This window comes from Bubalus bubalis, chromosome 18 (genome assembly GCF_019923935.1).
Source record: "Bubalus bubalis isolate 160015118507 breed Murrah chromosome 18, NDDB_SH_1, whole genome shotgun sequence".
NCBI classification, from domain to species: Eukaryota; Metazoa; Chordata; class Mammalia; order Artiodactyla; family Bovidae; genus Bubalus; species Bubalus bubalis.
The window spans coordinates 34,992,088-35,008,089 of NC_059174.1; the positions used below are offsets into that span (position 1 = coordinate 34,992,088).

Here is a 16,002-nt window from a genome sequence, read left to right on the forward strand (position 1 = left end):
GCCCCTCACAGTGGTTGCTTGTGTTCAGGTGGCAGCAGCAAGCCCCGGGCTTTCTGGCACTGTGAGCCTGGAGCTGCGTGGCAGCTGTCCAGTCCATCCAGTCCAGTCCCCCTGCATGTCGGCCTCAGTATCGGAGCCCCGAGCTACACAGGCCCACCTGTGGGGAAACTGGACCAGGCTGCCGGTGTGGGAGAGCTGTTGCTCCCTGTTCTCCCTCACTGCTCTTAGCACAGGACTTAGGATCCCTAACTGCCCGCCTCCTGGAGGCCAGTAGCTCCCCAGGAATCACTAGAAGCTGGCCCATTGGTGAGGAGGACCCTGGTAGGTAGCTGTTTAGAAACCTGGGCTTTCAGTCACTTTCTTCCAGTTTGGCTCAGTAGAAGTTGATATGAGATTTGCTTTCCAAAGGGCAAGTAATGATAACAACTCCACATTGTCCCATCCTATCTTCAGGACTCCAGATGGGTCTTTTCTCTGTCACTTACCCCTCCCCACCCACTGCCCCCCCTGCCCCCCATCAGTACATCAGCATCAGTGGGGAAGGGCTTGGGGAAGAGTTGGAGCTCAAAGAAGCCAGAAGCAGGGTGGTGATGGTGTGTAAGAGCGTCTGCTGGGTAGACATGCAGCCGCCCCAAGTGTGGGCTCTCAGACTTTCCTGAGTCCCTTGGTGTGTGTGCTCAGGGGTTCCTTAAGGTGAAGGGCATCATGGGGTAGACCAGGCAGACCACCCTCTCACCTTGCAGAAAGGAGGGTGATGGTCTCCCTGACCTCCCAACCAAGCCGTCTGGAACAGGCTCAGCAAAAGTCCGAGCCACCTACCCTTTGGAGAGTGTCAGACCCCGTGCCAGAGTGTTCCCAAGAGAGGCAGGGGCTCAGAGCAGTGCTGCATGCACCCTCCTTCAGCAGAGTAACCTGAGGGCCTGGGCCTCTGAGCCCCATGTCCTAGAAGCAGCTGCAGGAGAGAGTACCCATCAGGTGCCATGCGTGGGTTGTTTACTCACTGAGTCTCTATTTGCTGAGTGCCTCCTTTATACCCAGCAATAGGCACTGATGACTAGCTGAGCATGGTCTAATGAGCACAGTAAACCTGAAATTGTTGGAATAATTGTTTAGCACTGGGGGCTAAGAGGGAGTATGAGCAAATGTCTTGTAACCAGAGAAATGGGGATTCAGCCAGGTGAAGGGTTGTGCAGGCTGAGATCTGGAGACAGACGACTGCTTGGTGTGTGGCTGTGATGAGGCAGCTGTGGGTGCATGTAGCGGAGCAGGCTTTGTGCTGAGGAAAGAATACACTAAGATGAAGTTGGTACAGGACACTGCCAGGAGTGCTGTGTGACTTAGGGAAGTCATGCAGACATGAGAAGTACCCCTGAGAAGGGTCCCGGTCCCTGCTGGGCTCCCGTGATCCCCCTGCCCTCCCATCAGGTGAAGAAATCTAGTTGCCTTGAATTTTTTCCTCTTCTCTCCATGGCTGAGAGGCTGAGGCTGATGCAGAGAATGCAGTGGTCATTTTGGCCACTCTTTCAGTTGGAGAGAGGACAGGCCCTCTCTGTAAGGACTAGGAAGTGGCCTGGAATGGGGTGTCCAGGGATGGGGTGTCCAGGGATGGGAGCTTAAGTGCAGCTTAAGATGTGGTGGAAGATTTGGTCATTCTCATTAGATCCCCCTGAGTTGTAGTGTCCTAGGGTAGGATGGGTGGTCTTGACTGGGGCTGCCTCCTTGAACTAGGCTTTGAGTCCACGGCACCTTAGAAGTTTGTTCCTTGGGGAGGGGTGGGTCCTTCTCCTGTCACACTCCATGTCACCTGGAGAGTAGCCTCTGCTCAGCACTGGGTGGGAAGGGGAGTCTCAGAATAATCTACATGGGAGAAGCGGGGCGGTGCCTCTCTGGGGGGCGAGCGCAGCGCTGCTGGACAGGTCTTGAATGCTGTGTGGGTGACATCTTCGTCCTGGGGAGGGCAGTGATTAGTGTGCTCGCTCTAATGCTTGTCCTTGGCCTCTAGCCCTGGCCCAGTGTGTCCAATCTGGCCAAGGACTTCATTGACCGCCTGTTGACGGTGGACCCTGGCGCCCGTATGACTGCACTGCAGGCCCTGAGGCATCCGTGGGTGGTGAGCATGGCAGCCTCTTCGTCTATGAAGAATCTGCACCGCTCCATCTCCCAGAACCTCCTCAAACGCGCCTCCTCACGCTGCCAGAGCACTAAATCTGCCCAGTCCACACGGTCCAGCCGCTCAACACGCTCCAACAAGTCCCGCCGAGTGCGGGAGCGAGAGCTGCGGGAGCTCAACTTGCGCTACCAGCAGCAGTACAATGGCTGAGCTGCCAGCGGGATGCAGACGTGGCGGGCCCCAGCCGGGCCACACACTGCTGGGGCCAGCGACCTCTCTAGAGATAGACCTGCATGGTCCAGGGTAGGTAAATGGCCCCAGCCCCTTCTCTGTGCCTGCAGTGTCCCCATCTTCACCCTGGGCCTGAACCTGGTGCGACAGAGCGGAGGGAGTCCTAGGCCCTATAAGCCCCAAACCTGATTTGGCGCAGATGCTCCTCTTGGTGGACAAGTGCTCTGGTGTATATTGGGGAAAGGGCGGCACTTGGCCTTCAGTCTCACCTCTTTCTTGGCTCTCCCCGAGACCAAAGGGGCATGCACTGCCAGCTAGAGGGTGTCCTGTGGTCTCAGGACTCTTTGGGACAGTTACTTCTGGAACTCCCTTTCCTCTACCAAGCCTTCCTCCCTAACCTCCTGCCCACATGTTTCATGGCATCCTGACCCTCATGATTATCCTCTAGTGAGAGGCCCAGGTAGGCCCATAACTTGTGCCTTGGCTGGACTTTCAGCCCCTGGCTAAGTCTAAACAGTCTTCCACCTCCCAGCCCAAATCTGTCTTCCTTCCCGGTGTCCCCAGGGACCCCACCTGGCCCCAGAACTTGCCAGGATCTCTCGTGGGAAGGCCATGGAGTGGCCCTTGGCCCTCTGGACTGTGTGGCTGCGTTGGTAGTGGGCTTGCTCCAGGCTCCAGCCTCTGGCTGTGAGGGTTCCTGCCACCAGCCCACCATCCTCAGTGCCTTCTTTGCAGAGCCTCCTATCACCTCACTCTCTCCCTTGGATGCCCGTTCTTTCTATTCCCCAGGTGCCTCCTTCCCAACTGTGGGGGGTTAAAAGGAGCCCCACTGCTGCTACCTGGGGGATGGGGCACCTGGGTCAAAGCAAAGGACAGGGGCTTCTGAGGGAGAGCCCCATCCGGATTCCAGCACCAGCCCTGGTTCCAACCTTGGTGCTGCCGGTTGTTGCCTCTCTTCAGGCACTCTCTTCCCTCCTCTGCAGCTGCACGAAGGCGCCATCTAGTGTCGGGCACACGTGTGGACAGCCTAGGAATGCCCACTGTGCTCTCCTTTTATCCTCCAAGAGGAAGTGGGAAGGAAGGAGGGTCCTGGGGCTGCTCAACTGTCTCCCCTTCTGCTGAGCTTCTGTTGCAGCTCCCCCTGGAACTTAGCCATACTGTGTGACCTGCCTCTGAACCCTGAGTGTGGGGGCACTGCCCTCCTCACGGTGGCCTTGCTTGGTCCACCCTGTCCCTGCTTCTTTTCACAGCATTACCCTTCCATTCTGGGCCCCACTGAATCTCTGTCTGGAGGGAGCCCCGTGAGAGGTGGGTGAAATTGGATGACTGCTTTCCGACCATCCCCCGTCAGTCTTGTGCCTCCCCTCCACCACAGACGGGGGCTGGAGCCCAAGCCCTCTCCCTCCACAGCTGCTCTTTGCAGGTGGGGAGGAGCCAGGGCCCAGCTTTAGCTTTAGCTGGATTGTGGGTCCCCTGCCAGCAGGGAGGGTTTGGCTCTCAGTTCCTCATAGTGGGTTCCCTTGGGCCAGGCCTGCAACTTTTTGCATGTGCCACCTTCAGTGGGAACCACACCCAAAGAGACCACTCTGGGCCACGTCGCCTGTGCCTTGTACACCCGATCCTCTGTCTCCAGTGCTCCTTGCACACGGCAGCGGCAAGCCCAAGTCCCTTGTCCTCAGAATTCCCCCCCACGTCCCCAGGTGCCTCTGGGGATTTATTTCCTCTTGGCCAGGATGCACCTGGTCCTGAGAGGAGGACCGAGGAAGTTTGGAGACCTGGGCCTTGTGATGCCATGGACTGTGGATGGAGAATGTGCAGTTATTTATTTTGTGTACTCAGTCTGTAAAGGTATCCTCTGTACTCAATAAACAGGCTGCCTTCCCCAGGGAAAGCTGCCGCTTCATTCTGACAGCCCAGCCTCCTTGCTGCAGACCAAGGGGTTGCCCAGGAGGTGGGGGTGGGGAGCTCAGCCCAGACGCAGCTAGTCTAGCAGGTTCTTGACTCCTCAGCCTGTGTTGGGTCAGAGGACAGAGTTCACTTGGGGAGGGGGACCCCCAAAAGCCTCTCCTTTCTCCTGAACCAGGAAGACAGAATAGAGAGCAGGACTGGGGGTATTTATTGGACCCCTGCGGAGCCTGTGGCAGGCTCAGTTGTAGGCTGTGACCTGATTGACCCAGGTACTGAACCTGCTGACCTGAGTGTACATGGCAGGCGTGGGCACACTGCAGTCACTGGTGCCCCAGGAGACCGTATCAGTGAGCACCCATGTGTTCCCCTTCTGGCAGACAAGCAGGCCTCCAGAATCACCCTGGCGGAAGAGAGGGGAGAAGTCTGCATGGGGGGTGGGAGTACCACAGGAAAGTGCCGAGGACAGGACAGGGGGCCAGCACTCAGCTGGCGCAAGGAGGCCCCTGACAGATCGTGGAGCTGGTGATGCATGAGCCCCGGTACTGCTGGCACCGTCTCACAGTGAGCAGGGCAGAACCCGCTGCCGCAGGTGTGCCCGAGTCACACTGCCTGTGGGCCGGGCAGGGCTGGTTATGCCCCACATGGCTTGCCCCTACCCTTCCCTTCCACCCAGATTTTTGACCCAAGTTCCTACCCACACCACTGAGGCACCCAGCCATGTGAGGCCTTCAGACAGTGCCTCATTTGAGGAAGCCAGGAAAACTGGTGAGACGCACATTGTGTACTGGGCTGGGGAGGCGAGTGTCAGTAATGTGAGATCATTGTTCATAGTGGTGGGATTCCAGGAAGTGTGCCTGTGGAGCCAGGAAGGGGCCGTGTAGGATGGGCATGGGCACAGGCCCCCAGGGTGATGGGTGCCAGGGTTTAGACCAGGGCATCCTGTGAGTTCCTCACCCCCAGGGCCTACACACCTACACTGCCCACCCTTCCTTTCCCGTCTGCGGCCCAGGCACTCAGCACAAGATGGACAGACCTGCAAAGGCTCAGCACCAGATGCTCGGTCGTACTCACCCAGGATGACAAAGTGGCAGCCAGGGCTGCAGTGAGAGTGGGGTTGGGCAGCCAGAGGGAGGGCAGAGTGACACGAGAGGGGCCTCCAGAGCAAGGCGGTGGGGAGGTGGGGCAGGGGTGGGGCAGGGAGAGGGGAAGCACTCCCACAACATTGCATTGGGCAGCCGTGACCGCCCTGGACTGGCCAATGACAGACCCACCGCAGAAGCAGAAGCCTTTGCTGTCCTGGGGTCAGGGGTTAGCAGTGGGGGTGGGCCCAGGCTAAACCCAGGCATGAAACACCTGATATCCTGCCCCACCACCAGGGTCCTGTACCTACGGGGACACCTCCCAGGGCCAGGAGCCCAGCACTATCATCTTCCCATTGACAGTCCTCTGGCTGAAGTGCAGCGCTGGTTTAATGGCAAGAACGCCGCAGCCTGGCCATTGGACTGGAAAGGACCTGCTTCCCACATCCCAGCCCACTTCTCCTCTCCTCCTGGGTACCCCCAGGCTGTGTCTCCAAAGGGGTCCAGATCAAGAGGGCTCTTATCACTGCTCTTCCTCTCATGAGCACCTCTGGGCCTCTACAGCAATCTCAGCTGCCCCGTCCAACCAGCCCCGAAGTCCTGTCCATTCTTCCACATCTCTCTCCATCCTACTCACACCAGCTCTACTCCACCCCCCATCCCAGGCCATTCTTCCCTCTGACCCAGGTGTATGTTGTCCCCTTCCTTTCTAACCTCTCCACTAACTCCAGACCTCAGCAGTCTGGACCCCACATACAGCCAGATGGCTTTTAAACTATACATCCTTTTGCTTTGAAGCTTCCTAAACCCTCCCCTGCTCCTGGACCCGGCCTAAGCTCCCATCCCATTTGGGAGACTGGCCCCTGCCCACCTCTTGCTTTCTCCCAGCCCTGTCACACCCTTTTTCCTTTGCCCACTCTTATCTACCTGCTTGCCTTCTAGCCACCCCAGCCCCTTCTCAGCCCCTGAGCAGGAAGCCTGGGCTGATACTGTGTTGCCCTAAGGCTGTTCAGTCAGGGCTGGGCCAGGCCCACTCACCCCAGGAGGAGCTAAGGAGGATGAGGCTGAGGGTCAGTCTGAGCAGCAACATTACAGCAGACATGAGGCTGAGAACTGGGCCTGGCTTTATGGGTCTCCTTGTCCTTGCACCAAAGTCCCAGGAGTGAAGCCAAGCAGCTCCTTCCCATGCTGTGTCAGCAGGAGGGTTCTCCTGTGTCAGAGCCCTCCACCCAGGCCTTAGCAGATAGAGCCCAGGTGTGAGGCTCTCACCTTCTCCATCCCCCAAATCCTGTCCTCTGATTGGCTCCCCACCTCACCTCTCAAGTGTTGAGCACCAGGTACTAAGGACTTGTGCTTAGCCTTAATGCTGACCACTTGGCGGCTGGTATCAGGGAAGTCTCCCACGGTTATCAGGAGTGCCAGACCCAAAAAAGTCTGCTTAGCACTCAGGGGTGTTCCTGACTGGTAGAGTAGACCTGTACCAGCTCTACTGTGGAGAGCCAGGGCCAGTGGCCAGGACAGGGCAAATCCTAACACATCATCTCAGTGATTCCTTGTCAACTTGGAACAGAAGTCATGGTTTGGTCAGGGAGGTGATGACTCTCCTGCCACATGGTATGCGTGGGCCCAAAGCTTCATCTGTCTGGTTCCAGAGCCCACACTGTTCATGATGATGTCTGGGAAGGGTCTTGTGCACAGGAGGGCAAGGTATGAGCTCTTGGTGACTGACCGACCCTGGATGGAGACCAGGGGTAGAAGGGTGACAGCCATCAAATCTCACAGCGTCCAGCCCTTGGGGCTCCCATGAACAAGCCCTGGTATCTACAGCCCATTCACTGAAGAGCTCCAAGCTGAGCCTGAACTGAGGGAGAGAAGACACACCTGTGTGCAGAGTTGCAATGGGTAAGTTGGTTTGCCTCCTTTTAAGAGTGTGAGCACTGTGGCTGATTCAAGAACACATCAGTCAAAACAAGATGAAAAAAAAATAAGTTAATTGTTGACTGGAGAGAAGGATAGATAGGTAATAAAGCAAATATAACAAAATACTAATTGTAAAGTCTGTGGTGGGTATATAGGTGTTCAATGTGGAATTTTTTTTTTTTTAAACCCAAACACTCTGATGGTTTTCAGGGAGAAGTTTTTTTTATGTATATAATTTTACTTATTTATTTTTGTCTGTGCTGGAGCTTCGTTGCTATGCAGGCGTTTCTCTGGTTGTGGTGATCAAGGGCTACTCTTTGTTGCAATGCACAGGCTTCTCATTGCAGTGGCTTCTCTGGTGGCGCACAGGCTGTAGGATGCATGGACTTCAGTAGTTGCGGCACATGGGCTTGATTGTTGAGCTTTCCCAGCTCTAGAGCACAGGCTCAGTAGTTGTGGCCCATGCTCCTCAGTATGTGGGATCTTCCTGGACCAGGTAGCAAACCCCTGTCTCCCACATTGGCAGGCGGATTCTTTACCACTGAGCCACCAGGGAAGCCCCCAGTGTGCAATTTTTTCAGTTTTTATGTTTATAAAAATAAAACCCTTCATAATAAAACATAATAAAAACACTGAGAGAAAAAGCACAATCAGGGACCTAGGGATGTCCAGCCTGGAGTAGGCTATCCCCAGGGACTGGGCAGATTCTAGCAGTTCCAAAGCTCCAGGGGAATTATGCCATTCTCTCCCAGGGCAGGATGCTCCCACCAGCACCTAGCACCTGGGTGCTCAGCAAAAGTCTTCTGGATAAATGTGTCATGTCATCTCTTCCCACGTGAGCCCTGTGACCCCTGGCAGTCAGAAAACAGAGTCAGTCCCCCTAGTCATAGCCCAACAAGTGCAAACAGAAGCTCAGCGTCGTGTTAGTACCTCAGGTGTGCCTGGTCATCAGAGGGGTTTCACAGATAAAGGCGTTGTAGGAGTGTGCTTGTGAGAACTTGCCATTGGAATCAGGAAGCAGCTCCTCCATTGGCATTTTAGCCATAGTGGGGCAATGCGGGGTGTGTGTGGGGTGTGGTCTGACTGGGAGCTGTGGGCTTTGTCCTTGGTCACTGATGAGGCAAGTAAAGGCTCTAGGTGGGGGCAGTACATAGAGCCTTTTGGGTTGTACAATGGTCTCCCATGAACCAGAGGGCAAAAGCCAGGCATGGGAGTGATAGGGGGATCCTCCATGGTATGGAGAGGGGTCTTTCCACCTTGAGCCTGCAGTGGCTTGCCAGGGCTGGGGTTCTAGAGGGGTAGATGACTAAGGTGGTGAGTGAATGGTGCCCCTCAGGCCAGACTCTGCAGCCATGGGAAGGAATGGCCTTTGCAGGGACAACTTAGCCACAGAGCCCTGCTGGCTGCTTGTTCCCCTCCACCCAAGAAAGACACAGTCATCTGCTGAGGTAGGTGTTTGTGTTTTCTGGGTTTATTCCTCCTTGTTCCAAGCTCTAAGCCTCACCCTCCTTCACTCCACATCCATGGCCTGCACAGTTTCCTCCACCAGCTCCAGGGTCAGCGGTACCACTGTCTGGGACAGGACAGGTGTGGTGCCAGGGGCAAAGCGGTACTGGCTGGACCTGGGAAGAAGCAGGGATGACTCCTCAAAAGGGGCCCATCAAGTGTCCCGTCCGCTATAGCCCTGTCTTCTGCTACTACCCCATCCATCCTCCCCTGGGATTCCTCCACCCCCGGTGCTCCTACCTCTCTATAGGCTTTGTGGGAGAGCTCAGGGCTCGCAGCATCTTGGCACCAGCCGCGGTGATCACACATGCATCCACATTGCCCCCAGAGCCCAGGTCACCCAGGATCCCTGCAGTGATGGCTTCCACCAGCAGCTCCTGCGCTGCCTCCAGCTGCAATGATGTGTGTCAATGAGGCCTGATGAACCCTTCTAGATCACCCTTAGGCTGTAGCCTGGACACAGTTCATCTTGAAGCCAGGCCTCATTTGCTCACACCCAAACTTCCCTCTCTCTCGCCCTACACCCCCATCTCCACCCCAAGCTCCTCTACCCTGGTTTCAGTGTCCCCTGTACAGTGACACCATGTTCCCACTGCCCCCATCTTCACAAACTTCTGAGTCACACTTGTGGCTCTGCTTCCACTGGCCTGTTCACCCACCCCCAATTCCCCACTCACTGCCTTTTCTTTCTGGGCCTTAGCCGCTTATAAAGTGACATACATATGCCTTCTGCTTCCATCCATCCCAAACGAAATCCAGACCCCAGACCCCACACCCCACCTGCTGTTCCTCTCTCCTCAACTTCAAGTGGCACTGAGTTTTGACTTCTGAGGCAGTACAAGCTTTGGCACTGTTAGAATAGCACCTCGCCCTCATTCCACTGGCCCCTCAGTCTCCACTCAATCGTCACCTCCGAGAAGCCTTCCCCGACTAGGCCAGGGTTCCTCTGCGTTTCCCCAGCTCGCGGGTGCACTTCCCATCAATGCTCGCATAATGTGGTGGTCGGGGAGTGGGGGCAGGTGTCACTCACCGTCATGTTCGGCTGGAACCGGTCCTCTAGCACTGCTATGGCCGCATCCTGGCCGGATCCTGCAAGCAAGAGGGGCATCTGAGATCAACTGCGGCGGCCCAGTCGTGGGATAAACGTTGAGGTCAGGGTCGCATAGCAAGGTTCGTGGACAGCGGGCAGAAGCGCTCACCCAGGGCCGTGAAGGGCAGCCGGCTGTAGGAGCCATGGGGGTGCACGCTGTAGAGCTGCGGTCCTGTGAAGTCCACGCCGCCCACGATCAGTGACGCTCCCACGTAGCCCTGGTACCTTTTCGCCGAGTGGGTACGGTCAGCGGAACGCACCGGAGCCCAAGTCCCGCCCCTCCACGAAACCGCCCCTGCGTCCGAACCCCGCCCCTTCCCGCAGTCTGGCTCCCCGTAACTGACAGCGCTCCTCGCCGTTGCCCTCTTAGCTCCTCTTAGGCCCGCCTCTTCCGGGCTCTCGGGCTTCTCAGCCCCGCCCTTTCTCCGGTCCTGTGTCCTCTCAGCCCCGCCCTCCCCGCAGCTGCCCCTCCACGGGGTCAGCTTAGACCCGCCTCAGCACCGGAAGAGCGTCTGGCGCAGCATGCGGGTGACGGTGGCCACGCGGCACTCGCGGCCCGTGGACAGCGCGTGTAGCTCCATGTTGGACGCCGCCATCCGCGTGGTCATCTCGGCGTCCGCGGCTACTCCAGCCCCACAGCAGCTGAGGGCGAAAGGAGGGGTCCGTGTGGGCGTTGCTGGGATGTGCTGGCACCCCGGATGGGAACGAGGGGGCGGTTCTTGGAGGGGGAGAGTTAGGCGGGGGGATGCTCACTAGATTTTGGGGGCGATGAAGTGGATCTTTTCACAGATCTTGTCCGCGACGACCGAATCGTTAGTGGCCCGAGTATCCGCGCCCAAGATGACCCCATCCTGGGGATGGGAGGGAGGAGCCGTTGGCCTAGTCCCCACGTCCCATTTCCCGCCGCCCTTCTAGGCCGCGCCATCCCAGCTCCCTGCTTACTTGGAACACAAGGCCTGCAATGGTGGTCCCGGTCTTGCGTGCGTGAGGAACCCGGAGCCCCGGGAGGGTGCGTTGCAAGGCTGCGTTTCTGGAAACGGAGAGGAGAGGCCCAGGTTTCAGTTCTTCTGGGACCCTCATCACATCCCCTACCTCTGTCCCGGTTTCCCTCACCTCCTGCGGTAAACCTGGGAACCCAAGTCGTTCAACACACGTACCCTCCCCCACTCTCGCCCCCAGGAATTTTAAAGATCCTGTTGTCACTCCCGGAAGCCCTCGCTGAAGGGCATAGGCAGCTGGGGAACCAACCATTCCCGCCCTCACCTGTCACAGTTCTCGAAGGAGAAACCCCTTTGGGGCTCTAGCACTGTCTTCTGCATCTCCAGGTGGGCAGGGGGTCAGAGCAGTGGGATCAGCAGGAATAAAAGAAGGCGGAAGGCTTGTCCTCTGCACGGCTGCACTATTGTTTCCCCCTTTCGCTTTCACCTTTCCTCAAAGCATGCTGGTCCCTTTCCGCAGCTTCTCTTTCACTTTCACCTTCAGCTCTGTCTTTTGCAGCTTAGGAAGAGGGGAGATGTCCCTTGCCTGGCACTCCAAGCTGCTCCTGGGTCCTCTGTCTGAACAGAGGGACAAATCCCTCCTCTTTGGCCATTGTCCAGCCTGAGCCCCGAGCTCTGCCTACCCTGACCCCTACCTTTAACCTCAAGTCTCAGTGCCCTAAGGCTATCACATTGACCAAGTCTCTGTTCTTATTATTACCCATCTTCAACAGCATCAGTCATGGCTGCCTTTTGTCCTTCTCCCAACTCCTGCCTCTTGTTTGCTGTCTTTGCCTTCTTCCCAAAACTCAAACACTGAGGCTCAGTCCTCTCAGCCAAGGCGATGCTGATCTGTCTTCCATGTTTCAGATGCCATCCCCTCTCTCAGGAGGGGCACCATGATTGTCCCTCAGGTGGCCTGTAGGCATGCTGGGCTCTGCCCATGGCCAAGCCTTATTTCACCTCCCAAAGGACCCTTTATCTAGCCACTTCTTTCTCTGGATTACTACTTGTCTTGGCTAGCATCCTTTCCCTGCTGGGCACAGCATTGGCCTCCCTGGTTTCCCCACAATTCCTGCCCTTCACCCTCCACCCCAGACTACACTCCATGCTCTGTAGAGAGGGGACTCTTTTCTAGGTTGGAAATCTGGTCACACCCCCTGGTTAAACCCTGTATCAGTTGCACACAGCTCTTAGGCTCAAACGAGTCTTTACAGTCACCCTTCTCATTCATTCCATCTGATCTCTGCATTGGCAACACCTCCTCTGGGAAGCCTTTCCTGACCCACAAGACTCACCACCTTGTTGCTCTCTATACCTTTCTCTCAGATCACTTAGCTCCATTACCTAAAAATTAAATCTTCACTAGTGAAGTGACCTATTTAATGGCTGTCACTCTCCTAGATTCTAAACTCTTGTGCTTCTGTCATCCACCTAGCACTCAAAAGCCTCTGTCCAGAGGCGGGGTCTCGCCTGCCCATTTGGGAGCTAGGAGGGACATTTCAGATCTTCTACATCCTGTACCCTTGGCTCCATGTATGCCCATTCCACTGCTATGTGTGCAGCTGCCTCCAGTCCCCATGCCCAGAGCAGAGGTAGGCACAGGCAGGCTGCTTAAACAGCTCAACCAGCAGTTTGTGCAAGCTAAATCGCTCCAGTCGTGTCCGTCTTTGTGACTCTATGGACTGTAGCCTGCCAGGCTAGGTTGCCATGCCCTTCTTGTGGGAAGCTATACATCTCAAGGTGCCCAGTTCAGTCCCAGGCTCTAGCAAAGCTCTTTACTCCACAAAGCACCAGGCCTGTGGCTGCAGATGAATGCATCCTGGTGTGAGGACCCTAGTGCTTTTCCTTCAACCCACAACACACATGTCAGGGCTTTTAACAGCAAAGGAATGTCTTTATTCAGGGGGCATGGGATTTGGACTGGCAGTCGGGGGTACAGCAGTGCTATTTCGGTAGATACCCAGCAGGATGGCATTGATGTGCTCCAGTGTCTGATTGCTGAAGACCATATTGAGGTGCTGTGTCCCTGGCAGAGGCAGCAGGTGCACGGGCTGTTTCTGGCGGCCCTGCCAGCGGGCACAGAGCTCGGTGCTGCGTGTGGCCACAGTGTCATCACCATCCTCATATAGCACATCCACAGGGTCTGTGTAGGGGAAGCCGTGGTCATAGATGTAGGTGCTGGGAGTGGGCAGGCCTATGCCATAGAGACAGTACACTTCCACGCCAGGTGCTGGGAGGCCTGCCAGCAGGTCACGTGACTGGAGCCACATGTACCAGCCTTCCTCAAAGTGCAGGTCTGTAAAGAAGCGCTGCATGTCACGGCTTGTGTAGTTGATACTGGGGGTGGAAATGAACACATGGTCCTCAGGCCACGTCTGCCTGGCGGGAAACATCCAGGGTGACGTTGTCGTCATGCGCTGCTCCTCTTTCAGCTTGATGCTGGACATGATTGGGATGCCTTGGTTGTCACCTGAGGACAGAGAGCAAGGTGGGCAGGGCTACTCCAGGCCCACAACTTACCCCCCAGCCCAAGCTCTGCTGGACACTCAATCTTGTCCTTGCCCAATCCAAACACAGAATCCAAGTCTCAGACTAGAACTGGCCTAGCATTCAGGAGGTGCTCATGTGTACTTGTTAACTGAGAAGCCCCGATGGCACCTCTGACAGGCAGAGCTGGAGGGCTTCAACAGGAGGGCAGGGGAGCAGTGTTTCCTGAGGACGGGAGTATGAGTTGGGGGGATATAGTGCTGGCAGTTCTGTCTCAGGCAAGTGTCTGTCGACCCTTGTGGCCTGTGCTGCACAGGGCTCAGAGCTGTGTTCTGGGAAGGATGAGATGAGACCCATCTCTGTTTGACACCCATTGATGTGGTCTGAGGAGTGTTTCCTTCACTTCAGCTCCTAGGGGTAAGACCATGTCCAGCTGTGCTCAGCCTACAGCAGGTGCTCCACATGAGGTATCGGGGAAGGGCAGGAGGGGCTCCTGGGGTCTGGCCCTGGCTTTGGCAGATCTGCTGTGGCCTGGCTTAGGGAAGATCCGTGTGCAAAGCAGCTCCTGGGAGCTGAGTGGGTAGACCTGAGGCCACAAGGAACAGACCTCAGTCAGACTCAGCAATGAGTCAGATTGCTGGGATTCACTTCATCTTTGTTTACCTCCCCTTTGTCATCGCTGAGACAAACTGTCAGGAGTTTGTCTAACAGTCCGGGCTGGGCTCACTGCTCTCCAAGGACAATGAAAGGGGCTATTTCCCAGAGGTGGTAGACAACACCCCCCAGCTGGGCACTGTGAGAAGAAACAGGAGGCCCTCTCACCTGAGGCCAAGACTAACATAGGCTTGATGGAGCCACCCCAGGGAGCCCCGAGAGAGATGAAACCGTCGATGAAGCGGTCCTTCCAGGTCTGGGGTTGGCGCAGTAAGAAATAGAGCAGGTGCAGGCAGCCAAGGCTGTGCCCAATGAGGAAGACGGGCTTCCCATATGTGGCATGCATCTCCTCCACCAGTCCAGCAAGCTTCAGGTAGTACTCCTCCTGCTGGCCTGCAGTGGGGTGGATGGGTCAGCATGGCTGGAGGTGGGGGCCTCCGCCCTGCCCCCCAAGCCCCCTAAACATGGAGACACTCACTAGGCTCCAGCCGCCAGTCGTAGGGGGCGGCCCGCACTGTCTCATCCCGCACGTACCCATTGTTGACCAGGTTCTGTACCAGTGTGTGCATATAACCTGTCGGGGAGGCAGCGGCACCAGGGGCTGTGGCCATGGCCCCTGCAAGCCCAACACAGCCTAGAGCCCCACCCTCTCCCTCAGCACACACACACCTGCCAACTTGCTGCTGTCCAGGTATTCGACAGAGTAGGTCTTGCCAAAGCCAGGGACACGGATCTGTACACCGGGGGCATTGGACACCCGCCCAGAGCTGCGATTGTACACAACCCTGGGGACAGTGGGACATTCAGCGGACCCGCGGCCAAGAAGGAGGGCAAGGGACTAGGCCAGAGGGGACGGCACCCACCTGGTGTTGTCAATCCAGCAGTCTACCCCAAGGGGCAGGAACATGTTGAGATCTAGCCAGATGGTGAAAAAGTCCTCCGTCTTGCGGTAGCACATCCAGTTCACCACACTCGGTTTATCCAGCTTGGCTTCCAGCTGATTCCCCAGGCAGCCAGGCACTGCGGGCACCAGCCTTCACTCTGGATCCCTTCCATTCTCCCGTGGTGGACCCACCCTAGCCTCACCTCCCCGACACCACAGTGACTAGCCCCACCCCTTCCTCTCCTATACACACCGTCAACCCCCAGAGACTAAGGACAAGATCCTCTCTTTCTGTTCATATCCACTGCTCCATCTCCCCAAAGCCCAGACTCCCCCCAGGGAGGGAAGATCCAGGGGCCAAGGCCACTGACCACTGCCCCCACAGAGCAAACAGATAGCATGACTCTCCATCTCTGCCAAAGTCCAAGAGGAGAACAAATAGAGTGGGGAGTGGGGGCAGGACTTGACAGGCCTCTCCTGCTCTCCTGGGCTGGGCACCTCGTCCTTGCTGGGGTGGGGGCTGAGGAAGGAGCGGCTGGGGGGAGGGAGGGGGCTGGACCCAGGGTCTGGCTACAGCTACAGCTGACCACAGCTTGTAATGCCCTGACCAAGCCCTCCGGCACACCCACCCTCCACTCCACCCACCTGGGGGAGACACCCTGGAGACACAGGAACAGTGTGGTGCACGAAGGGGTGGATTTCTCCTCAGGACAAGCCTCTGGCCCCTCCAAACACTGAATTAAGAATCAGGGCTAATGCACGGGCAGAAGGGCGTTGGCAGGCTCTGCTACCAGGGGTGGGGGCCCTGGTTCCCCAAGGGCTGGCCGGGTGTATCAGGGGCCTGGTGGGGGCTTACCGAGGATGACGGGCCGTGTGTGGTTACTGAGCTCAGCCTTGGGCGTGGTGTGCGGGGGAAACAGCACATTGAAGAGCCAGAAAGGGGCGGCGGGGGGGAGCAGCAGCCCCAGCAGCAGCAGGACCCACTGCCGCGGGGAGCCGGGCAGCCCCATTCCAGCCCTAGTGCCTGGTGCCCGCTAAAGCGGTCCTGGGCTGGCCTTATCTGGAGTGGGGGTGGGAGGGGCCCCAGGGCCAGTGGGAGGGACAGCCTGGCCAATGGGGCTGGCCAGCGGTTGCCGGAAAGGGGCACAGCCTTA

At 57.1% G+C, this 16,002-nt stretch overlaps 3 protein-coding genes across 8 annotated transcripts in view; 1 reads left to right on the forward strand and 2 right to left on the reverse strand.

Moving 5' to 3' along the window:
• Positions 1–16,002, forward strand: part of PSKH1 (protein serine kinase H1) — a 43,365-nt gene that overhangs the window by 21,012 nt on the left and 6,351 nt on the right. For 2 of the 3 annotated variants that reach the window (XM_006071993.4, XM_044932076.2), the window contains exon 3: positions 2,003–4,252. The exons of the other annotated variant lie outside the window; for it this stretch is intronic. In XM_006071993.4, coding sequence (XP_006072055.2) covers positions 2,003–2,320 — 318 coding nt within the window. In that variant the 3' untranslated portion in view covers positions 2,321–4,252. Of the gene's footprint in view, positions 1–2,002; positions 4,253–16,002 lie in introns of those variants that run through there. 3 annotated transcript variants of the gene reach the window in all.
• Positions 8,698–11,250, reverse strand: PSMB10 (proteasome 20S subunit beta 10). Of its 2 annotated transcripts, XM_025268907.3 has the most exons (8): positions 11,108–11,250; positions 10,787–10,874; positions 10,598–10,695; positions 10,346–10,486; positions 9,954–10,069; positions 9,785–9,843; positions 8,995–9,146; positions 8,698–8,870 (listed from the first exon to the last, which is right to left on the reverse strand). In XM_025268907.3, the coding sequence occupies exons 1-8, from the start codon at positions 11,161–11,163 to the stop codon at positions 8,759–8,761; spliced, it is 822 nt and encodes a 273-aa protein (XP_025124692.1). In that variant the 5' UTR covers positions 11,164–11,250; the 3' UTR covers positions 8,698–8,758. The 2 variants fall into 2 exon arrangements, with proteins under 2 accessions (XP_025124692.1, XP_025124693.1); XM_025268908.3 differs by lacking the exon at positions 8,995–9,146.
• Positions 12,698–15,886, reverse strand: LCAT (lecithin-cholesterol acyltransferase). 3 transcript variants are annotated; one of them, XM_025268906.3, is made up of 7 exons: positions 15,705–15,823; positions 15,494–15,582; positions 14,829–14,985; positions 14,635–14,750; positions 14,444–14,539; positions 14,134–14,358; positions 12,698–13,294 (listed from the first exon to the last, which is right to left on the reverse strand). In XM_025268906.3, exons 3-7 carry the CDS (start codon positions 14,921–14,923, stop codon positions 12,720–12,722), a joined length of 1,107 nt encoding a protein of 368 aa, XP_025124691.1. In that variant the 5' UTR covers positions 14,924–14,985; positions 15,494–15,582; positions 15,705–15,823; the 3' UTR covers positions 12,698–12,719. The 3 variants fall into 3 exon arrangements, with proteins under 3 accessions (XP_025124691.1, XP_006041058.1, XP_044788013.1); XM_006040996.4 differs by lacking the exon at positions 15,494–15,582 and having other exon boundaries at positions 15,705–15,886; XM_044932078.2 differs by lacking the exon at positions 15,705–15,823 and having other exon boundaries at positions 15,494–15,593.

Bases quoted from the DNA above. Each gene is read 5' to 3' on its own strand.
- PSMB10 (XM_025268907.3), bottom strand. From the start codon at position 11,163: ATGCAGAAGACAGTGCTAGAGCCCCAAAGGGGTTTCTCCTTCGAGAAC. The intron at 10,875-11,107 runs GTGAGGGCGGGA...CTCCGTTTCCAG, and splicing joins TCCTTCGAGAACTGTGACAG to AAACGCAGCCTTGCAACGCA. The intron at 10,070-10,345 runs GTGCTGAGGCGG...CTCGGCGAAAAG, and splicing joins CTGCGCCAGACGCTCTTCCG to GTACCAGGGCTACGTGGGAG.
- LCAT (XM_006040996.4), bottom strand. From the start codon at position 15,858: ATGGGGCTGCCCGGCTCCCCGCGGCAGTGGGTCCTGCTGCTGCTGGGG. The intron at 14,751-14,828 runs GTGGGTGCCGTC...CACTGTCCCCAG, and splicing joins TGCTGGATTGACAACACCAG to GGTTGTGTACAATCGCAGCT. The intron at 14,540-14,634 runs GTGTGTGTGTGC...CCTCCCCGACAG, and splicing joins GGACAGCAGCAAGTTGGCAG to GTTATATGCACACACTGGTA.